At 36.2% G+C, this 21,235-nt stretch overlaps 1 protein-coding gene across 4 annotated transcripts in view; it reads right to left on the bottom strand.

The window, feature by feature from the left end:
• Positions 1 to 21,235, bottom strand: part of LOC114031491 (tubby-related protein 4) — a 266,210-nt gene that overhangs the window by 29,575 nt on the left and 215,400 nt on the right. For all 4 annotated transcript variants that reach the window (XM_027846585.1, XM_027846587.1, XM_027846586.1 and 1 more), the window contains one exon: positions 362 to 586. In XM_027846585.1, coding sequence (XP_027702386.1) covers positions 362 to 586 — 225 coding nt within the window. The remainder of the gene's footprint in view (positions 1 to 361; positions 587 to 21,235) is intronic.

Below are 21,235 nucleotides of genomic sequence, written 5' to 3'. Positions count from 1 at the left end.
CAGGAACTTGAGACATAGAGAGGTTAAATAACTTTCCCAGGGGCACAGATATTAAGTTCAGGATTTGAACTCAGGTTTTCCTGACGCCAAGTACAGCAGTATACCCACTGTGCAACCTAGCTGCTTCGTGAGAAATAAGGATTAACACTGATGTTAAATGTAGTAAGCAGGAAAATACAACAGGACTTTGCCCCCACTTGCCATTTCAATTTGGTCTTTGGCCAGCATCAGTAGGTGGGCCTACTTTTTTGATCCATCAGCTGTCTCTGCCCTTTATTAGCATGCCTGTTTGGAGGGGGTGTGGAGGAGAGGGGAACAAGGTATGTAAGTGAAGAGGAGTGAGGCGTTAAGTTCGCTTTACCTTAATTGTTGGAATGAAGGCAGTAGTGAGGTATGAGCACAGCCTTGGTGGCAGGGTTAACTTGCTGATATCCTTGTCATCCCTAATGGAGCTGGCAATAGCCTGCTGGCACAGCAGCTGAAGACTAGAGACCCGGTGTTCTACACGAACCACATACAAGGCAGGTCCAGATGCCATAAGTAGGCGTGAATCCCGGTGGCCCCAACAAATTGAGATTATGGGACGCTGTAAAAAGAAGGTATTACAAAAGTTCACTATTTTTATTAAGTGGGAGGGTCAGGTTCCCAAACCTTTTCACAAAACCTATTAAGCCAATAATGTATTTGAACTGTGTTAGGGTACAGTATATTAAGAATTTTAAATTTGGTTGCCAAGAATATCTATTCTTTGACAACAGTACACAGGGAAATGCCTGCTCCTTGAGGGTAGGAATTATGAGATTTGCCTAGTACCTAGCACATAGCAGGCACATATGTGTGTATATGTACATGTATAGAATTAAACTGCACAGCAGCTTACAGCAAAAGTAGGGTTACCATAGTTTCACAGTATTAGCTTCTGTTGCCTGGGGAAGAGGCTGTGTGAGGGCAAAGCAAGGTAGTGAGATACTGAGAAATAATAAAAATTTTCTTTCTTTTTACTGTAAAGGATTACTATACTGGCAAAAGGTCAAGGGGAAAGCTTGGGGAAGGAAAGGAGCAAGAAGAATTAGGAGCAATTTCTAATGCTTCACTTCCTATCTTCTGTTTGCCCTTCTTCACGACTACTGATAATGTGGTCATAGATGGGTATTGACAAGAGCAAAGATTCACAGGGTCAGCAAAGTGAAATCTGTGGTTCCTATATAAATCAAGATTGCTTCTCTTCAGAAAATCCAAAGCTTGAAGCTGCTATGTATTAAGATTAGTAATGGGAAGAAAATACAGGATAATGTATTAATTCTCATCCCAGAATATGGAGTTCCAACTTCACTAACGCTTTGAGGGGTTTCAAAGATCAGAAACTGGGCACCATATATTTTTTATTTTTTAAAATAAGTTTTTATTGATATCTTTTGATTTTTCATATCATCATAAATTCCTCTAGTATACTTCCCATTCCTCCTCTTAGACAGTCATCCCATAAGAGAGAAATTTTAAAGACAAAAAGATGAAAAATCAGCATAACTGCTAAACATATCCAAAAAAACCCAAACAAAAAATTATGTGCAATGAACAATGCTTATGCAAAAGGATAGGATGAGATTGTTTTCTCATCTCTTTTCTTTCCAGCCATGCTCATTCTTTATAATTCTGAAACACTGACTTTTGATTTCCTTTCATGGTTTTCTTTTTTTGTTTGTTTACATAGCTGTAGTCATGCGTATATTATTTTCTTGGCTCTGCTTAATTCACTCTGAAATCAGCTCACGTAGAGATTTTCATGCATATTTATCACATGCATAATTTCTTACAAATACAAATGACTGTTAGATTTATTAAAAAACGGTGAGGGGAACTGAAATCTCATGCAACTATTGTATTACTGCCCATGTCTTCTTAAGAGTTCTGTTAGTATTCTAAATAAGTTTAATACTGATGTTGGTTTGTTTCCTATGGTTCCTTTAAACACAACGTAGTTTCCTTGTTAATCCATTTTTATGTTGTGAATGTTCACTTTTATTTCAATATTTTGATTGCAACTATTGCTTTTTTTTGGACTAACCTGATGCATAGTAAATATATTTTTCCTGGCCCTTAATTATTTTGTGATTAACTTTGTTTTTAGATATGTTTCTTGGATTTAATCCATTTCACATTTGAGTTATGAGAATTAGGTTTATTTTCTGTCTCACACACACACATTTCCCCCTCTTTCTCTGCAAACATAATACCATTTGCCTTTAGTTGTTTGGGCCTAATCTACTTTAAAGCAACCTCATTCCCACTAGTTCTCTCCATACCCCCAAGGTGCCCCCTCCCCATTTTTTACCTTTTCCCCTACTTTTCTTTACCTTATTAGTTTCTTTTTTCTTGCTTTTATGTATTTATTTTATTCATCCTCCCTCTTTTTCCCCTCAGTTGAATAGTCAAGTAAAATTCCCCTTCCTCTCCTGCCCTTTATTTAAACTTTTACAATTTCATTCTTTGCAACTTTTCCTAAAAAAAAAATCTTTTCTTCATTTTGTTCATTATTTATCATTACTTTCTATTAAAGAGTTTTATTCTTTGATTCACAACTCTTATATTTATTTACTCCTTTATTCCCAATATTCCTCAGGGAATTAATGTTTCTAAGGTAGCTATTTTGGACTCCATTATTTTGGGCTTCATTAATTAACCTTTGCCCTCTCCTTTCCCCATCTGCCATGCAACCTCCCCACTAGGTCCATGCCCTCCTATTCTTCTGGGTGTTAGTTACCCCTAGGACCTCTAATTCTCATTCTCCTGAGGAATGATGAGTAGTCTTTCTAATCACTGAATTCCTAAAGATCATATCCATTGCAAGGTTCCCATCTCCCCTTATAGAACCTCTCTCTTCCCTCATGGAAGCACTGATCAGAGATCAGCGTACTAGGAGTACATTAGGAAGTACTCCCTCCCTAGACAGCTAGGTGGCACAGCGGATGCAGTGCTGGGCCTAGAGTCAGTCAACACCTGAGTTCAAATATGGCCTCAGACACTTACTAGCTGTGGGACCCTGAGCAAGTTACTTAACCTTCTTTGTTTCACTTTCCTCATCTATAAAATGAGCTGGAGGAGGAAATGGCAAAACACTCCAGTATCTTTGCCAAGGAAGCTAAATGGGACCATGAAGAGTTGGACATGATTGAAATGACTGAACAATTCCCCCCCACCACTGAAACAAAAGTTCTACCTTTCCCTGTTTCAATCTCTCCTTTTGCCTCCCCATCCATTCTCCTAGAGGCTCTCTTCTTCCTGAAAAATGACAAGAGTTATTTTCCTGTATTTCTTTACTGTTAGCCTTTGACTTGATTAGGGTATTATCACATCTTCCTCTCTCCTTTTTCATGTGTCCTCCCCTTCTCTAGTTTAGTCACACACACCCACACCCACACACGCACGCGCGAGCACACACACACACCCCTATAGGTGGGGTGTTATGAGATTTATTCCATAATAGTTCAGGGCTGTTTGTCAATCAACTCTTCTGCTTGCCATCTGCTTTCACTCTTATCTTTTTCTGTACTTTCAGAAAGAAATCTCTTAAAGGTCTATTTGTTGTTATTTTGTTGCTGTTGTCCTTGGTTATTGCATTTTTTTTTTAACCTTTCTCGTACTTCTGCTGTTTGGGAGTGTTTCAGAAATAAATAATTTTGCTTAGGTGTGTTTTTCCCTCCTAGAAAGGCTTTGAATGTCTCTTTATTGAATATCCATCTTTTTAAAAATTAATTCTTAGGCTCAAGTTAGCAGGATAGGTCATATTGGATTGCCTCTTGAGTTTCTTTGCTCTTTGGAACACATTACGTTCCCTCCTGTGATTTCTGGTGGGTACAACATTATCTTGTATTATTCAAATTTCCTTCCCTTTATATTCCTACATATTTCCTTTATATTTCTTTTCCTTTATAATTTCCTTTTCTTATTATCTTTGACGCTCTTTCTCCTGGTTGCTTAATTTGTTGATAGGGGAAATCTCATATTTAACAACCACCTGCCTTAGAGTTGAGAAAAAGAGAGAGAGAGAGAGAATTAGAGAGAATTTTTTTCCCCTGGAAGAGATTTGTGGATTCTTTCAAATTGGTAAAGGGGGGGTGGAAGGGAAGACAGACATTTATTAAGTACCTTCTATGTGCCAGAGCACTGTGCTGAGAGCTTTATAAATATTATCTCATTTGATCGATAGGAACAATATTCTCTGTGTTCAGAAGTTCTGCACAATTTTCCTGTATTATAATGTTCAGGTTTTTTGACTTGTGTTCTGCTGAGAGATCTGTAATTCTTAAGCTGTCTTTATGCATCCTATTTTCAAGATCAGTATATTTTGTTTATATGGACACCATTTTTTCTTTTATCAATTTTTGCTTCTTTTCTAACAAATTATCCTTCACTTCTATGAATTAGAATTCTGTTACTCTTTTTCTATTTCTTTGGAGAGACTTGCCACTGTGGATTCAAGTTTTTCTCTTCTGTCAACTATTTCTGTTGCTTAGGTCACAAATTCTGCTTTCAAAATTCTTATTTCTTTTTTAAACCATTCACGAACATCCTGTTCCATGACGGCTTGGGAATTCATAGGGTCCTTTGCTTCATCATGTGTTAATTCATTTTCCTTTGTGTTGCAATATTTATTCATCGATGACTGTACTCTTTTAGTTTAACAGGAAGTTAATGTTGTTCTGTTATTAATATATTCCCTGTTAATCTGCTTATAAACAAAGTCTTTAATTGAGTTTTCTTCCTCCTGAGATCTTTGGCAATTTTTGTCATTTTTCTTTATTATCCCCAATTGCTTACTTTCTGATTCCTTCCCCTCTGATGGCAGTTTCCCTTGATACTGGATCTCAAAGTTTCCTTTCAAGCTGGGCAACTCAGATTTCATCAGCCTCAGTTTCTGCCCCAAATAACTTCTACAGGAACAGAATTGGCCCCATATGAATGCTGGGTTCTTTCTATTAAGTTTAGTGGAGTGCCAAACTCTCCTGTTTCAGTTCCCAATGTTCCTCAGTTCTTTGACCAAGTACTTTTACATTAAGAATGCTGCTTTGCTGCTGTTACAGTACAAATGAGTTTCTGTTTTTAAATTTTCCCCAGCACTGGGAAGAGAAAGGGGTAGTATTATGTTCTGTTGTAAGCCATATGCAGGTTCTTGAAGTCCATTGGGTTTTTGCATCATTTAGTTTACTGAGTTTTTACATCATTTGAATATCTTGGTGGTCTAGATCACTAAGACAGCTGAAACAGTTTCATTTCTTGTGCATAATTTCTACCCTGCAGAAATCTGGGAGGTCATGAGTATCAGAGAAAATGTCTAATCTTTCATTCCAATGGTCACATGACTCTGAATATGCACCATGAATTTTATATTTGTAAGTGGGGGGCCCTCAGCTGAGTCCATAAATTATTCCACCTTTCCTAAAATAAGTGACAAGATGTTATATTCCAATACCTTTTTAAGTTAAGACGAAGTGAGCAGAGGTATGAACTAGCTGTAAACAAAAAGAAGGTACCAATCAATAATTATGTTTTCAACTTAAGCTTGAAAAATCTTTGAAAACTTCAAAGCCATTAGATGAAGTGAAATGAAATCACAAAGAAAGTGTTTTCAGCTTGATTAAGGAACCTTAGTCATGCCCTCAGTGTCTTTTATAAAATTAAAAAAAAATGTGTTCAGCTTGACTAAGGAAACTTAGTCATGCCCTGAATGTATTTTATAAAATAAATAAATAAAATAAATGGATACATATGTGAATGGATAAAAAATAAAATAGTAAAGCACTTCAGAACCCAAAGGATTAAGGTGTCTGCCAACATAGAGGAAATCTCCTGTCAAACTTAGAAGAAAACAGTTGGGAGTGAGAGGGAGAGAAAAATCCCGGCCTTGACCTTCATCTCCTCCCCTCTTCTCCCTTGACCAGAAGACAGTCTTGTGAACTTTACAGAGCCTGAGATTTTGGACTTTCCATCAACATCCTACCCCTAGAATCATCACTGGAACGGGTTACAGTGTTTGTGTTGGGAGCCAAGGACAAACCAGACACAATGAAGGAGATTAAAAGAACCTCAACAGAGAAGACACACTATGCTAAAAGGAACTTTATTAGTATCCCACAAAGGAGAGAAAAGGACTGTCAAAAACCAAGAGCTGTGAGTTACCTCTGTGTGATATGGGTTCTTTAAGCTTGGATCCATTTCCCCCAGGATTCTCTAGGTACTTGTGGGAGAGTATACCACAAATATTTGGGGTGGGGGTTGCTATTTCGTGACAACTGTTCTTACCATACCTTCTAAGTATACCTCTTTCTAAAATGTAATTAAGTTTGGCTGACTAATTGATATCAATTGATAATCAAGGGAAAAAGCACACTTGTAGGGGCTCATAAACTACAGTATTCAGTAACTGCCCTAGAATCCCTTAGGGTTTCTCAGAGAGCATTGAGATTGGGTAATATACCAGCTGTGCTCTTAGGCCTTAGTCTGTTATCAAAAATGGGCACTGAGTGGTACCAGAGCATGTGATACATCTGCATGATGGATAAGGTCTGTATGCTATATAACACTTCTATGGTAAATAACAGATAAAGTATGTTGTCCCCAAAGAGTTCCCTGTTATCAGTTAATCCTGCTAGTAACTTACAAACAAAATATAAAATTTAATAAAATAGCATCTTTTTCTTTCACTACATAAATTATTAGATAGCCTTTCAGTTTTCTAATTCATAAATGGAGAGCATCAACCTGTGAATTTTCCAACATGGAAACTCTGGTATAGCACAATTTGCTATAGGATATAATACATGATAAATCTGTTTTCAAGCTTACTTAAGACTGCTAATTTCTGAATTATCCCCTCAAAAAAAAAAAGCAACCCCCCCCACAAAATCCAACCCATAACCTCCTTATAAGGAAATTTTAACCTTCCTGAAGGGTCATAGAGGGAGTTTAATTAGACAGAAGGCCTGGGAGTGATTCTCTTATGACTCATGATCTCAAGAACGGAAAGAGAGGAGAAGAGGATTACACTGGAAGGGAAGGGAAAAGAAGGTTAGGGAAAATTATCTCAAACTGGGTGCTCAAGTAGAAGCCTCTCCTATGAACTAGGATGGGAAGGTTGGGTGGAAACAGCTGACACCTCACCCATATTCTCATCAGAACTGGTCAAAGGAGAGAAACATACACCAACTCACTCACACACACACACACACACACACACACACACACACAGAGTTGGGTACAGAAACACATTTCACTCAAAAGGGAAATAGGAGGCAAGAGGGAGAATGGAAAAGAGAAATTAGAGCAAAGGTAGATTGAGGGATTAAATCCTACCTAAAATAAATTCCAAATAAAGATGCATGCAAATGTTTATAGCTCTTTTTGAGGTGACAAGGAATAGGAACATGAGGGGAGTGCCTATAAATTAGGTATTGGCAGAAGAAATTATATATATATAAATGTGGAATACTATTGTGCTATAAAAGATTATGAAGGGAATGATTTCAGATAAACCTGGGAAGACTTATAAGAACTGATTCAGAGTGAAGTGAACAGAATCAGAACAATTTATACAATGACAACAATATGATAATGACAAGTAATTCCGAAACAATTAGGAACTCTGAATAGCATAACAACCAACCATGATACCAAAGGACTAATGATAAACATGCTACCCAACTGCTAGATATCTACACTATGATCTACCATTAACATCTTAAACTCAACATGTCCAAAATGAAACATATTGACTTCTTTCCCAAATTCACTGTTATCCAAACTTCCCTGTTTCTACTGAGGGCAACATCACCATTCTAGTAATACAAACGCATAACCTGAGTCCCTGGACATACCACTCTTCTTCACCCGAATACCCAATCCACTGACAGGTCCTGTCACTTATACCTCTGCAATTTCTGTTCTATATATCTCTTATCTTTTCATTCACACTACTTCAGGACCTCTTTAATTTTTGCATGGACTACTGCAATAGTTGAATAATTGATAATTATTTTTCACACATTTGCCAAAATAATCTTAAAGTACAGGTCTGACCATGCCTTCATTGGCTCAAGAATCTTGAGTGTCTTGCTAAATAAAACAAATTTCTAAACTTCATTTTTAAAGCCCTTTACTGTCTGTCTCCAGCCTATTTTTCTAGTTCTATTTCCTGTTAATACACTCTTTTATATATATTCTATCCTGGTCAAAATGGCCTTCCGCCTATTCACTGAACTTTGTGTTCCATTTTCTATTTTACTGAGTGGAAAAAGAAAAAGTTTAAATACTTCCCAGGGCATAAAAATTCCACCAAAAATGCAGAAAAGCATATTAACCTCATCTTTTATTGGTCACAATGCAATAAAATAATAGTAAAAAAATCTTTGAAGAAAGAATTAATTTGGGATGAAATAACAAGCCTAAAGAATCAATGGGTTGAAAAACAAATCTTCGAAACACTAGAAAACTTCATGAAATAAAATTACAATAGTGATACAGTATGCCAAAACATGTGGGCTACAGCCAAAGCTATCCTTAGAGTGGTGGTGTCCCCAAAGAGTTCCCTGTATCAGTTAATTCTGCTAGTAACTTACAAACAAAATATAAAATTTAATAAAATAACACCTTTGTCTTTCACTACATAAATTATTAGATAGCCTTTCAGTTTTCTAATTCATAAATAGAGAGCATCAACCTGTGAATTTTCCAACATGGAAACTCTGGTATAGCATGGACTACTGCAATAGTTGAATAATTGATAATTATTTTTCTTTTGTTTTTGTACAGACAGTCCCTCATCCCTGGAATTCATTCCCTCTTTAGCTCCCCCTATTAAAATCCTTAGCATTGTGGGAGTGAGAGGGAGTTAGGATTATCTTAGTAAATGTAGAAAGTAAACTCCTTGAGAGAGCTTATTTAATTTTATCTCTTCATCCATAGGGCCTCACATGCTTTGTATATAGTTGTTTAACAAGTACTTGTTGAAGTGAGTGGAAAAGAATTTAGCCTGAAGAAATGAAGACTGTAAAAACACTCAATAATAGTTTTAAAGAAATAACTATACAGGGAAGAGATTCTTAACTTTTTTTTTTTTTGGTCACAGACTTTTTGGGAAGTATAGGAAAGCTATGGACTACTTCTCACAATGGTGTTTTAAATGCATACGATAAAAACATATAGCATTAAAAAGTTAGCTTTCAGTTTTCCCTCATCTCTACATTTAGTTATCTGCACACAATTGGTGAGCATCAACTGACAGAAAAATTTTAACCTGGGCTCTTTTGACTCTAGAGTTAGTGCTATTTCCACTGTACCAGGCCCCCCTAAATCAAAGACTGAAGAATTTATATTAGAATAATTTGGGGCCCCTAATTGCCCGTTTATGCAGGAGCAAGGGAAACATGCTAATTTAATTTGTTTCTCTTGGGAGTGAATCTCTATGGAAAAAGACAAGCTAGCAAAAGAAATGGTGAAGAGAGAACATCTTCCCCAATTCTTTATAAGGAAGAACTTCCAGTTAGTTAAGATTTTTGTCTCTAGAAGCTTCTGAAAATTCAACACTAATAAATGAATTATTATCCCGTCTTAGGCAAAGGGAACACAGATTTAGAGATAGCTCAGACCCAGCGGAGAAATGGCTTGCCCACGGTCACGTGGCTAGTAAGCATCAGACTAAGGGATTGAACCCAGGTCTTCCTGAGACTAAGCAGTCTATCCACTACCCACTGCCTTAGTAGCCACCTTAGAGAGGGGTTCACATAAAATCTCTGTTAATTTTATGATTCCATACTGAAATCTGTTGTATGATAGGCCATCTCAATGTTTTTCATTTTACTTACATTTTATGGTTGGTTAGTTTTCTTGTGCTATTCATTTGCTACCCAATCTGACTCTCTTATATTATCTTTTTATTAGCAAAATATGGAACTCACAATTTGATAGAGTTCTCATTATGCTGTGTGCTCCTGGGTTCAAAAAAAAGGACATGAGTTGCATTAACCATTATTTTATCATATCAGAACTGCAGACAGCATCCAGGAGACTAGAACAAAGTCTCCTATTTTACTTTGTAATGCCTCTGGTTACTCAATCACCCAGGATCAACAATTAAGAGCACTAGTCAACTGCTAGCTCATCATTAAGCTTAATCTAAACTCAGTGTCTTCCAGAAATTCTCCACCTAGTAAAATTAACATTTGCTTAAAAGGATAAGTACCAACTATTCAATTTGAATAAACTCAATAATGAGGGATTAGTGTTTGTGTTTGGACAGCTGCTGCCTGATACAAAAAATTCAGCTATAAATTTTGAAATACACTCTTTTCCTCAAATCACACAAAGTTTCTATTTTCAGAACCGATACTTGAAACATCCAAGCCTATTTGTGGCCAGATAAGATCACATTCAAAACACACTGAATTCAATGCAAGGGAAGGAAAAAAAACTTACAAGATGAACTACATTTTAGTAAGTGTACTAAAACTGGACTTCACATAATTTTTCCTGTTTTTAAAAGGACCTGTGGAAATAATGAGACATCTTATAAAGCAAGAGAGAGAACTCACTGTTTTCATTAATAGTTTTAGGGTGGGAGAAAGTTTATGTTTCAATAGAGATGTCAAAATGCTTTCAAGGGGCTCCTAGACAGTTTTATTATTCTTCAAGCTTTTTAGATTTAGACAATCAAATGGACTGAGTATCACCTTGATACAAGTTACTTGCATAGCTAGGAAATTTGAAGCTTATCAGTAATGTAAGCTATCAGAGCTATGAAATGGCATTAGATATAAAATATTAATAGTATGACCTTAGTTGAATAAATACAATGTTACCTGATGTTCATCGATAATTGACAGTGTCACCAGTATTAAAATACTTACAGCAAAAAAGATAATCTTCAAGATTCATGTATGATGGAGGGAGAGCATATCAGGCATGGGAGAGAGCCAGTGAAAATGTCTAGAGATGACAACTGAGTGGAAAATGGCCGGGAGTGGGAAAAGACTTGTTTTCCTGCTTTTCTTTAAAGTCCCATGCTCAATTGAGTGATTTGCTCTTTCCTTTTTTTTTTTATTTTTACTTTTTTTTTATTAATTTATTTTGATTTATCAATAATCACTTCCATATGCTTTTGAGTTTAACATTTTCCCCCTTCCTCCCCACCACCCTCTCCAAGATGGTACATAATCTGATATAAGCTATACATTTACATTCATATCAAATATATTTTCACATTAGTGATGTTGTAAGTAGAAATTAAAACCAACAGGAGGAACCATCAAAGAGGAAACAAAACTCAGCAGAAGAGAAAAAAAAATAGCAATTCGGCTTCCATTCTTTTTCTTTTGTTAATGACTGTTTTTAGAGACATAGATTGGCTTAGAACCAGATTAAAATGTGATTGAGAAATATTTAGCAAAATGTAAATAAAACATAATTTGTGGTTTTCTAAGTCAATACAGAGCCCACTGGGATCTGTTTTGTTTTTTTTTTTTTTTTGAGTTTGACACCACCACTCTAAGGATAACTTTGGCTGTAGCCCACATGTTTTGGCATACTATATCACTATTGTAATTTTATTTCATGAAGTTTTCTAGTGTTTTGAAGATTTGTTTTTCAACCCATTGATTCTTTAGGCTTGTTATTTCATCCCAAATTAATTCTTTCTTCAAAGATTTTTTTACTATTATTTTATTGCATTGTGACCAATAAAAGATGAGGTTAATATGCTTTTCTGCATTTTTGGTGGAATTTTTATGCCCTGGGAAGTATTTAAACTTTTTCTTTTTCCACTCAGTAATCACCAGAGATCTATCATATCAATAATATCTAGTAAGTTTCACTTAGGTCCTTAACTTCTTTCTAATCTTTTTGTTAAATTTATCTATCTGAAAGGGATAAACAGATCAGTCTCACTGCCCCCCCGCTTAAGTTCAATTAACTTTTCATTGACGTATACAGATGCTATGTTGTTTGGTGCATATATATATGTGAGTGCATGTATGTATGTATACGTAATATTGATTTGTTACTTGCGGTAACTTTAAGCATAGTGTATTTTCTTTGCTTATTTTGCTTCATCATGCCTTTATTACCAAAGCCTTATCTGAAATCATAATTGCTTCTCATTTTTTTGAGTTTACCAGAAGCATAATAGATTCTATTCTGGTCCCTACTTTAAGTCTCCGAAAATCACCTTTCAAGTGTGTTTCTTATAAACGATGTATTACTGGATACCGCCTTTTAATTCATCCTATAACCATCTTCCATTCCAGGGATGAGTTCATCCCCTTCACATCAAGTCATCACTATTAATTTTGCATTTCCCTCCATCTTGTCATTTTTTTTTAAACTTTTCCTTCTCTTTGCCCCCAGTGCCCCTTTTACAAGTAAGAAGGTAAAAGTGCAGGAGTTTGCCTAACTCTTGTATTCTATAAATGAGTATCTGCTTCAGATTTGTTGTTCATTTTCTCTTTGCCTCACCCTGGTCATAGATTTTTATTCTTATTTACTTTCCTTTTAAACCTCTCCTCACCTTCCACAAACTGAAATTGGAGTTTGTTTTGCTTATGATTAATCCATTACCTATTTTTCCTGCCCTTCCTCTTTCCCCCTCCCTGTCCTTCCTATTTCCCTGTTGAGTTTGATGTATTTCTATGCCACAATCCTTCTGAATATGTGTGCATGTATATGCATATTTGTTCAATTTTCCTTTGTGCAGTTCAGATGAAGGTGAAGTTATGAGATATGCACCCTCCATGTCTGAATACTCTTTATCTCCATGCATCCCTACAATATAAGATAGTGATTTTGCTCTCCTTCCTCCTCCTTTCCTCTCCATTGTAGAACTCCATATATACCATTCCCATTTACTCCTGAGACCATCAAAACAGAATAAAAACACCCCCTAGTCCTCAGTCTTTTACCTTTCTCTATGACCCCTGAAGGGGTTCTGAGAAGACATTTGTTTCTTTTCTCATAACTGGCAAGTAAAAGCTTTATTCGTAGGGGCAGTTAGGTGGTGCAGTGGATAGAGCACTGGCCCTAGAGTCAGGAGGAGCTGAGTTCAAATTCAGCCTCAGACACATAACACTTACTAGCTGTGTGACTCTAGGCAAGTCACTTAACCCCAATTGCCTCACCAAAAACAAAAGCAAAAACTTCATATGTAATTATTTTCAATCGATCACATGTTTATACATTTCTTGACTTCTGAGATTTTATTTCAAGTATCTACTCAATTTTGGACTTTTCATCAGGAACACTTGTAAATTCTCTTTTACATTAGAAGTTCATTTTTTCCCCTTGTAAGATTATATTGAGTATTGCTAGATAGATCATTCTTGGCTGTAAGTCTTTATATTTTAATATTTTAGAATTTCATATTGCAGACTCTACTTTCCTTGGTAGTGGCAATTGCAAAGTCTTGAGTGATCCTGACCATGTCTCCTTATTTGAATTCTTCTTTTGGAAGGTGAAGGGAGGAAGTGGGGATTTGTTATAAGTACACTCATCACCCCCATTCAACCTGGAAGCTCTGGATTTGGGCTATGAAATTCTTGGGAATTTTAATTTTTTTTCAGGACGTGGTTCTAGAAATCTGGGCAATTTTCATTTATGATTTCTTGCAAAACTGTACCCACGTCTGTCTGCTTGGGGTTTTTTGGTCATAATTTCAGGTAGTCTTTTAATTCTTAGATTATTTCTCTTTGATCTGACTTCATGATCAACTTTTTTTAATATAATAATTTCCTTACATTTGCTTCTTTTTGTTTAATCTTTTGATTTTGTTTTTAGTATTTCTTGTTGTCTCACTGAGTCATTGTTTTCTGTTTGATCCATTCTAATTTTTCAGGGCATTCAGTTAATGGATATTTTTCTAAGATATTAATTGTCCTTGCCATTCTTTCCTCCCCTGCAATACCTCTTTCATTTCTTCCAGGTACTCTTGCAATCCTTGTGGCCATGATAATTTTTTCTATCTGAGGCTGTATTTGTATTTGCCGTAGAGTTTCTCTCTTCTGGGTTTGCTCTTTGTGTTTCCCTCACTCCAAAACATTTCTTCATTGTATTTAGCACTTCTGCTTTCCGATATCTCCTGCCTTACTTTTTGGATTAGTATTTCAGTCAAACTGTGCTCACAAATTCACAAATTTAATCGGAGGACTGCTTGGTCCTAATTTTGGTAACAAATAATCCCCATCTTCTGCAGGACTTGTCCAGCCTTGTCTCTTGTTGTTCTAGGCTCCTTGGATGCACGTCAAGTACAGACTACCTACTTAAGACCCTTTTCTTGCAGGGGACTCTGAGACATTCATGAATGGGGTGCTGCTCTTAAGACCTTTCTCTTGCTGGGTAATCCGTGGCTGCTCTGGGTGCAGGCCTGAGTTGCTTCATACTGTGCCTTTTAACTACCTTGGCTTGTCTCTATTCAGGGCTCCTTCAGGATCCTGGCAGTCTTTTTGTGCAGTCCTGGATGGAGTTGTTTTTAAAATTACTTTTCTTTAGTTTTTATCACTGTTTACTCTTGCATTTTTAGGGCTTTATCAGGTTGTTTGAGGGGGATCTGGGGTCCTTTAGATCCTAATGTACCTCTTTCTACCCTTCATTATTTCTCATCTGGTTGACTGTGGCAGACCTTTAACTGGTCTCTGCTTCAGGTCTCCCCTGTCTGCAAACCATTTGCCAAATAGTCAACAAAGGAATTTCCCTAAAGAGAAAATCTGATAATGTCACTCACTTGCTCAATAAACTCCAGTGGCTTCCTGTTTTTTCTAGAATCAAACATGAACTCTTCTGCTTAGCACTTACTGCTCTTCACAACCTGGCCCCTTCTGAACTTTCCAGTTTTCTTACACTTTATTGTCCTACCACCCATTGACTGCTATGCACACAGGACATTCCATCTCCCACCTCCATGCCTTTGCATTTGACTTTCCCTCTCATATGAAATGCACTCCCTACTCAATGCTACCTCTTGGGATCCTTGGTCTCCTCTCAGACTCAACTTAAGTGCCAGTTTCTCCATGGTGCCTTTCTTGGTCCACTAAGATGCTAGTTCCTTGCCTCCCATAAGCTCTTGTATTAATTTTGTATATATTACTTACACCTTTTACATACACATGTTGTTTCCCATATTAGAATATAAATTCCTTGAGAACAGGGACATTGATGAGACTGCTGCAGACAGCTAACTATAGAAAGTTTAGTTCTTACAGCTTCATCAAAAGTTAGAGAGCACCACTAATGGTTTTCTTTGATGTTTTAAGCTGTACTGGTATGAAACTCTTCTTAACCTTCCAAGTAGCTTGTTGGCTTTTTTATTCAGTTCTCTCATGTACTGTTCTAGTAGGACACGTGACATTTTCCCACATTCTGTGTTAAAGAAGAAAATAAAACACCATATGTAGAGTTTGCCTGCACTAGAAAGGTATCTGAATGTAATAAGATTGTTGCTGATCCACAGAGCCACACTATGAACACCAGACTGTCTTCTTGCATGCACACTTCAAAAATGGAATTCATTTTATTCTAAGTAGCTCAGGTCAGAATTAGAAGCAATGATAGAAGGTAAAAGGGGGCAAGTTTCAATATATAAACCAACCTTCCAAGAGCTAGATTTGTTCAATAGAACAGATAGGAAAATAGTGAGTACCCTGTCACTTGAGTTTAAGCAAAGATTATATGACCTCTATCCATCGCTGCCTTCCCCTCCCCCCCAATCAGAAATGTTAGGGAAGGAATTCCTACACTGTTGGGGGGAGGTTGGATGCACAATTTAGGGCTGCTTTCTAACTCTGGGATTCTCTGAGTTATCACTGCGGAGTAATAATAAGGTACTGAATTAGGAATAAGGATATTTTGTTTCTAAGACTCATATCTGACAATAACTAGTCATTTGACCTTGAATAAGTCATTTTTACCTCTCAGGGCTTCAGTTTTCTCACCTATAAAATTAGTGGATTCAACCAGAGGATAATTCCAAATTCCATCCTGCTCTTTAGGTCTATGATTCTGCATTCTCTTTGATCTTTACAAATATCTATAGCTTGTTGCAGTCTTTCCTATATAATCCAAAATAAATTCTGTAACCAATTTCTAGATCCTTTCTTGTCTCCTATTTCATATTGCATAGAAAATACCGAAGACTAAGTGAAGTGAAGTGAGCAAAAGCAGAACACTGTACATAGCAACAGCAATATTGTAAGAATGATCAACTGTGTATGACTTAGCTACTCAGATCAAGACAATAACTGAAGACAATTCCAAAGGACCCATGATGAAAAATGCTATTTACCTCCAGAGAAAGAACCAATGAACTCTGAATGCAGACTGAAGGATACTTTTTTTTTACTTTATTTTATTTTTTGTCTGTTTTCTTTTACAATATGGCTAATATGGAAATATGTTTTGCATGACTTTACATGTATATCTGATATCAACTTGCTTGCTTCCTGAAGGGGGAGAAAGAGAATTTGAAATTCAAAATTTAAAAAAAATTACTGTTAAATTTTTTTAACATATAATTGGGAAATATTTAATGAAATAAATAAAAATGTATATTTAAAAAGAATAGTTAACACCAAAAAAAATACTGAAGACTGAAAGTGGATCAGATGAAACTAAAATGACCAACTTCTTATTTTGGCAAAGCATCTGAATTTCATCTATTGAACTGTGCAAACCTACACTGCTTAAATGATTTTGTGAGGATTGTGAATGGGCTGTACAGATCTTGAAGTTCTTTATTTTTCTTACATCTGATTGCAGCAAAGTAAAGATTGTATTCTGATATTGCCAGGTTAATAATGACAGGTATCTAATCACCCCACTCTGGACTTGAAGTATATATGCATTAGTATATATGCATTCAGAGCATGTTCAAATTGAGATGAAAGCTAAGTGACCTTTTCAGAAGTTTGGGTTGGACCAGATTGTTGCGTCTTGGCCATATTCAGTTTTGTAAAGTTTCATCCTCAGTGGCAGAAATCTGTGTTGCTTTTTAAAGTATCGAATTATTAAGTTCTCTATATAACTCCATGTGTGCCTTCAAATCACCTACAATCTTTTGGAGGTTAAAGTAGTTTGAATGAGTTTACTATGTATAACTCAAAAGTTTTTGCTTGGTATCCATCTTGATAGGATTGGACCTCTTTGACCTTATGATCATGTTTCATACAAGGAGCAACTGACTGAAGAAACTGGAAATTTTTATTCTGCAGAAGTGAAGACTTCAGGGAGGAATATGATAAATATCTTTAGATATTATTACTAATATTATTTTCTTTTTAAATGTTTTATTGAGATATTTTATGTCACTGCTCCCAAGCCTCATAGAATCACCCTTGCAATAAATAAGTACCGTCAAGCAAAATAAATCAACACATTGGCTATATCTGAAAATCTATGCCTCATTCTACATCTCCAATTCATTCTCTTGAAAGGTAGGAAACATGTTTCAATATCAGTCCTCTGAAGTCACTTCATGAATCAGAGTTTCTAAGTTCTTTTTACTTTGTATCATTATAATAATCATGTAAATTGTTCTGCTCATATTTATTTCATTCTGTGTCGGTTTATTCAAGTCTTTCCAAGTTTTGAATTCTTTTTTTTTTTTGCCATTTCTTATGGTACAATTATATTTCATTATATTCATATACCATTATTTTTGAGTCCTTCTCCAACTGATGGGCATCCAGTTTTTCTAATTCTTTGTTGCTACATGAAGTATTGCTATACATATTTTTGTATATTTGGGTCCTTTCCCTCTGTTTATAGGTTTCTGCATATGTTGGTAGGGGGTATTGTGTCAAGGAATACATACAGTTTAGTCACATTTTTAGTCTAATTTCAGATTATTTTCCAGAATAGTTGAACCAAGTCACAAATCTACCAACAATGCACGTTAGTGTGTTTGAATTCCCACAGCTCCTTCAATAGTTACCATTTTCATCTTTGCCAAAGTAATGGCTGTGATATGTCAGATTCATTTTTAATTTTTACCTCTCTTATTCTTAGTGATTCAGAAGATTTTGTCATGGCTAATGACTTAATTTTCTTCTTTTGAAATTTACTTATTCATGTTCTTTGACCACTTGTCTATTGAGGTTTATTCTCAAGCTTTAGATAGTTAAAAGATTGCCATATAGAACAGGGGTTCTTGTATATGTAGTGAGTCCATAGCAATCTTCTGGTAGCTAAAGTAGCCAAGCTGAGTCAAAAGCCAGCTCTGAGAAGTGACATGCTTGACCCACCCAGCAGGGAATCAGTCTGGCAGCAGAGATACTGTGTAATCCAAGCAAGGAAATGACTCTCATCCAATAGCTATGTGATACCTAAAACCATGAGAAGAGATGTAGCCAGTAAGACCCAACCCATTAGTGTACATAAATCCAGAGCCAGGAAACATATTTTATTTCTCTTAGATGTATTAACTCTAAAATTATCTCGATGTAATTGCAGATTGATGGAATGAGATTAATGGATGATAACCAGATATAATATAGAACACCAAATTACATCATGGGGTGGTGGGGAATAAGTTACTGTCTAATTCTTAAAGGAATCTTCAGCCGTGGGTATCATTGTTGTGACTAAATCAAAGGAATCAGTTTTGAAGTAAATACTGCCTGTCACAAGTCTGTGCTGGGCTTCAGTTTGTATTCAATAATCTATAATCTTATTAACTCTGATATAAACAATATTACCTAGCTCGCAATGAGTTTCTTTTATAAACAGCCTGATAAATTGCCTTTCTTCCTGCCATAAAAAAGGCCCATGTCTACATGGATGGCATACTACTACTCTGATGATTCTAACCTTTTTTGTTCAGTCTTTCCAGTCATGTCCAATTCTTTGGGACCATATTTGGGGTTTTCTTGGCAAAGACACTGGAGAGGTTTGCCATTTCCTTCTCCAGATCACTTTACAGATGAGGAAACTGAGGCAAATAGGGTTAAGCAACTTGCCCAGTGTTACACAGCTACTAAGTATCCAAAGCCAGATCTGAACTTGGGAAAATGAGTCTTCCTGGCTTCAGGCCCAGCACTCTATCCACTGCGCCACCTAGTTGCCCATAGACTTTAGTATCTAGTATCTTTAGTATCTAGACTTCAGTGTCATTAAAGAAGCCAGCCACTAATAGTTAGAAAGCAAATAAACCTTCATTCAAATTGGAAGTCCTCAAAGTGGGTGATACTGCCCCCTGGGGGGTGCTGGAATTATCCAAGGGGGGTGGTAGTAGAGACTGGGGGGACATTGAATAAAAATAAGGGGGCCATAGAAGCATAAGGAAAGAAGAGAAGAGAAGAAAATTTTGAAAAACCATTCATATATGTTTCATCTATTGTGTAACAAAGTTAAAGTCATAATGATTACATTATTTTCCAAATAAACACACAAAATGCAAGTTATAACCCATCAATGGTCAAGTCCGCCAACAGGTCTTAACAAGCAAGTGTTGGCAGGCGAGCATGTCATGCACTGTCAGGAAATCCAGCATGCACTGGCAAGAATGTGTGCATGTAATGACTTGTTTAAAATATGATACTATACAGTTACATGACATAATACTGCATCATCAGAATTTCAATGCAGGAAAAAACCTACAAATTTACAATAAATTATTAAATTTATGATGTATTTTTAAAAAACAAATTACTTTTTAAATGACACAAATTTTTAAAAAAGTTAAAGGGTTAAAGATTTCCAGGGAGATGCTGAGTAATTTTTTTTTAAAGGGGGCAGGTAAGCCAAATAAGTTTGGAAACATCTCATTCAAATTAACTGAACATTTAGATAGCATCTACTATATGCAAGGCATGGAAGCCTCTGGAGATAAAAAGACAAAAATAAGAATTCCCTACCCTCAAGGAGCTAACATTCTACAGGGGAGAGACATATACAGAAGTAAATATAAAGTATGTAAAATGTAATAACTTCAGGAGGGAGAGAGTGCTAATTGGAAAGGGGTGGGAAGAGAGAGTAATCAGGAAGGGCTTCATGCAAGAGTTGGTACCTTGGCTCTGTTTTGAAGAAACCTGGGGATAATATCAGGTGGTGATAAGGAGAGGCCAGTGGAAGGGAATGGCAGGTGTCATGTGGAGAAGAGCACAAAGATCAGTTTGACTCTAACCCTGGATATGAAGGGGAACAGCAGGAAATCAGGACAGGAAGATGATTGCATGTGGCTTTCTTTATAACTCAAGCTCAGATTTTTGGCCAGGGGTTCTTAACCTAAGGCTTGTACGTTTAAAAAAAAAACATTTTAATAACGGTATTTCAATATAATTTGTTTTCTTTAATATTATGTATTTCATTTTAATGTATTTAAAAACGTTATTCCAAAGAGGTACAGAGACTTTGTCTGACTACCAAAAAAGATCAAGAAATTCTGCTATAAGTTTTAAAAAAAAGAGAGAGACACTAAAGATTTCTGATTATGGGAATAACAGAGTAAGAGCTATGTTTTAGAAAGATCAATCTGGCAGCTTTTTGGAGGCTGGATTAATGAAAGAATAGAATACAGGCAAGTGAGCCAATCAGGAGGCTACTGAAGTAGTCCATACAAGAAAAGAGATGTGAGCTGTAACTAGCGTGGTGACTTAGCAGAAACCAAGGGGAAAGATAAGAGATGTACGGAGGCATGATCGGTAAGATTTAGAAATTGATTACATATTGAAGTTGAACAAAAGTAAAGAGTTAAGGATTCCTCCAAGGTTGTGAGTCTAAGTAATAGCAGGATGGTAGTGCCATTAATGGATATAGGGAAGTTTGGAGGAGGGTCTTTCCATTCCAAGAGGCTAGCAGAATGACCTGTGGACATGAGGCACTTAATATTTCTTGAGTTGAATAGAATTGGAGAATCCCTTTTACAACAAACCAGCTAGTGATGTACCTAACTTATTTACACAAATATGATGAAAAAAATAGGGTATGTTCAAAATAATAATAATAAAAATTAATAGCTAACATTTATATAGCCCGTACTACATGTCTGGTACTTGTGTGAAGCACTTTGCAATTATTATGTCATTTGATCCTAACTACAAGGTATGTACTATTATTATCATCCCCTTAGAAATAAGGAAACTGAGGCAAACAGAGGGTAAATGACTTCCTCAAGGTCACACAGCTAGAAACTGTCAGAGACCAGATTTAAGTCTTGAGTCAGGTCTTCCCGACTCTGGGCTAGCACTCTATCTAATGTGCTACCCCA

The sequence above is a fragment of the Vombatus ursinus genome, unplaced genomic scaffold (genome assembly GCF_900497805.2).
Source record: "Vombatus ursinus unplaced genomic scaffold, bare-nosed wombat genome assembly UNPS02015175.1, whole genome shotgun sequence".
Classification (NCBI taxonomy): Eukaryota; Metazoa; Chordata; class Mammalia; order Diprotodontia; family Vombatidae; genus Vombatus; species Vombatus ursinus.
This window is presented reverse-complemented; position numbering and strand designations above follow the sequence as displayed.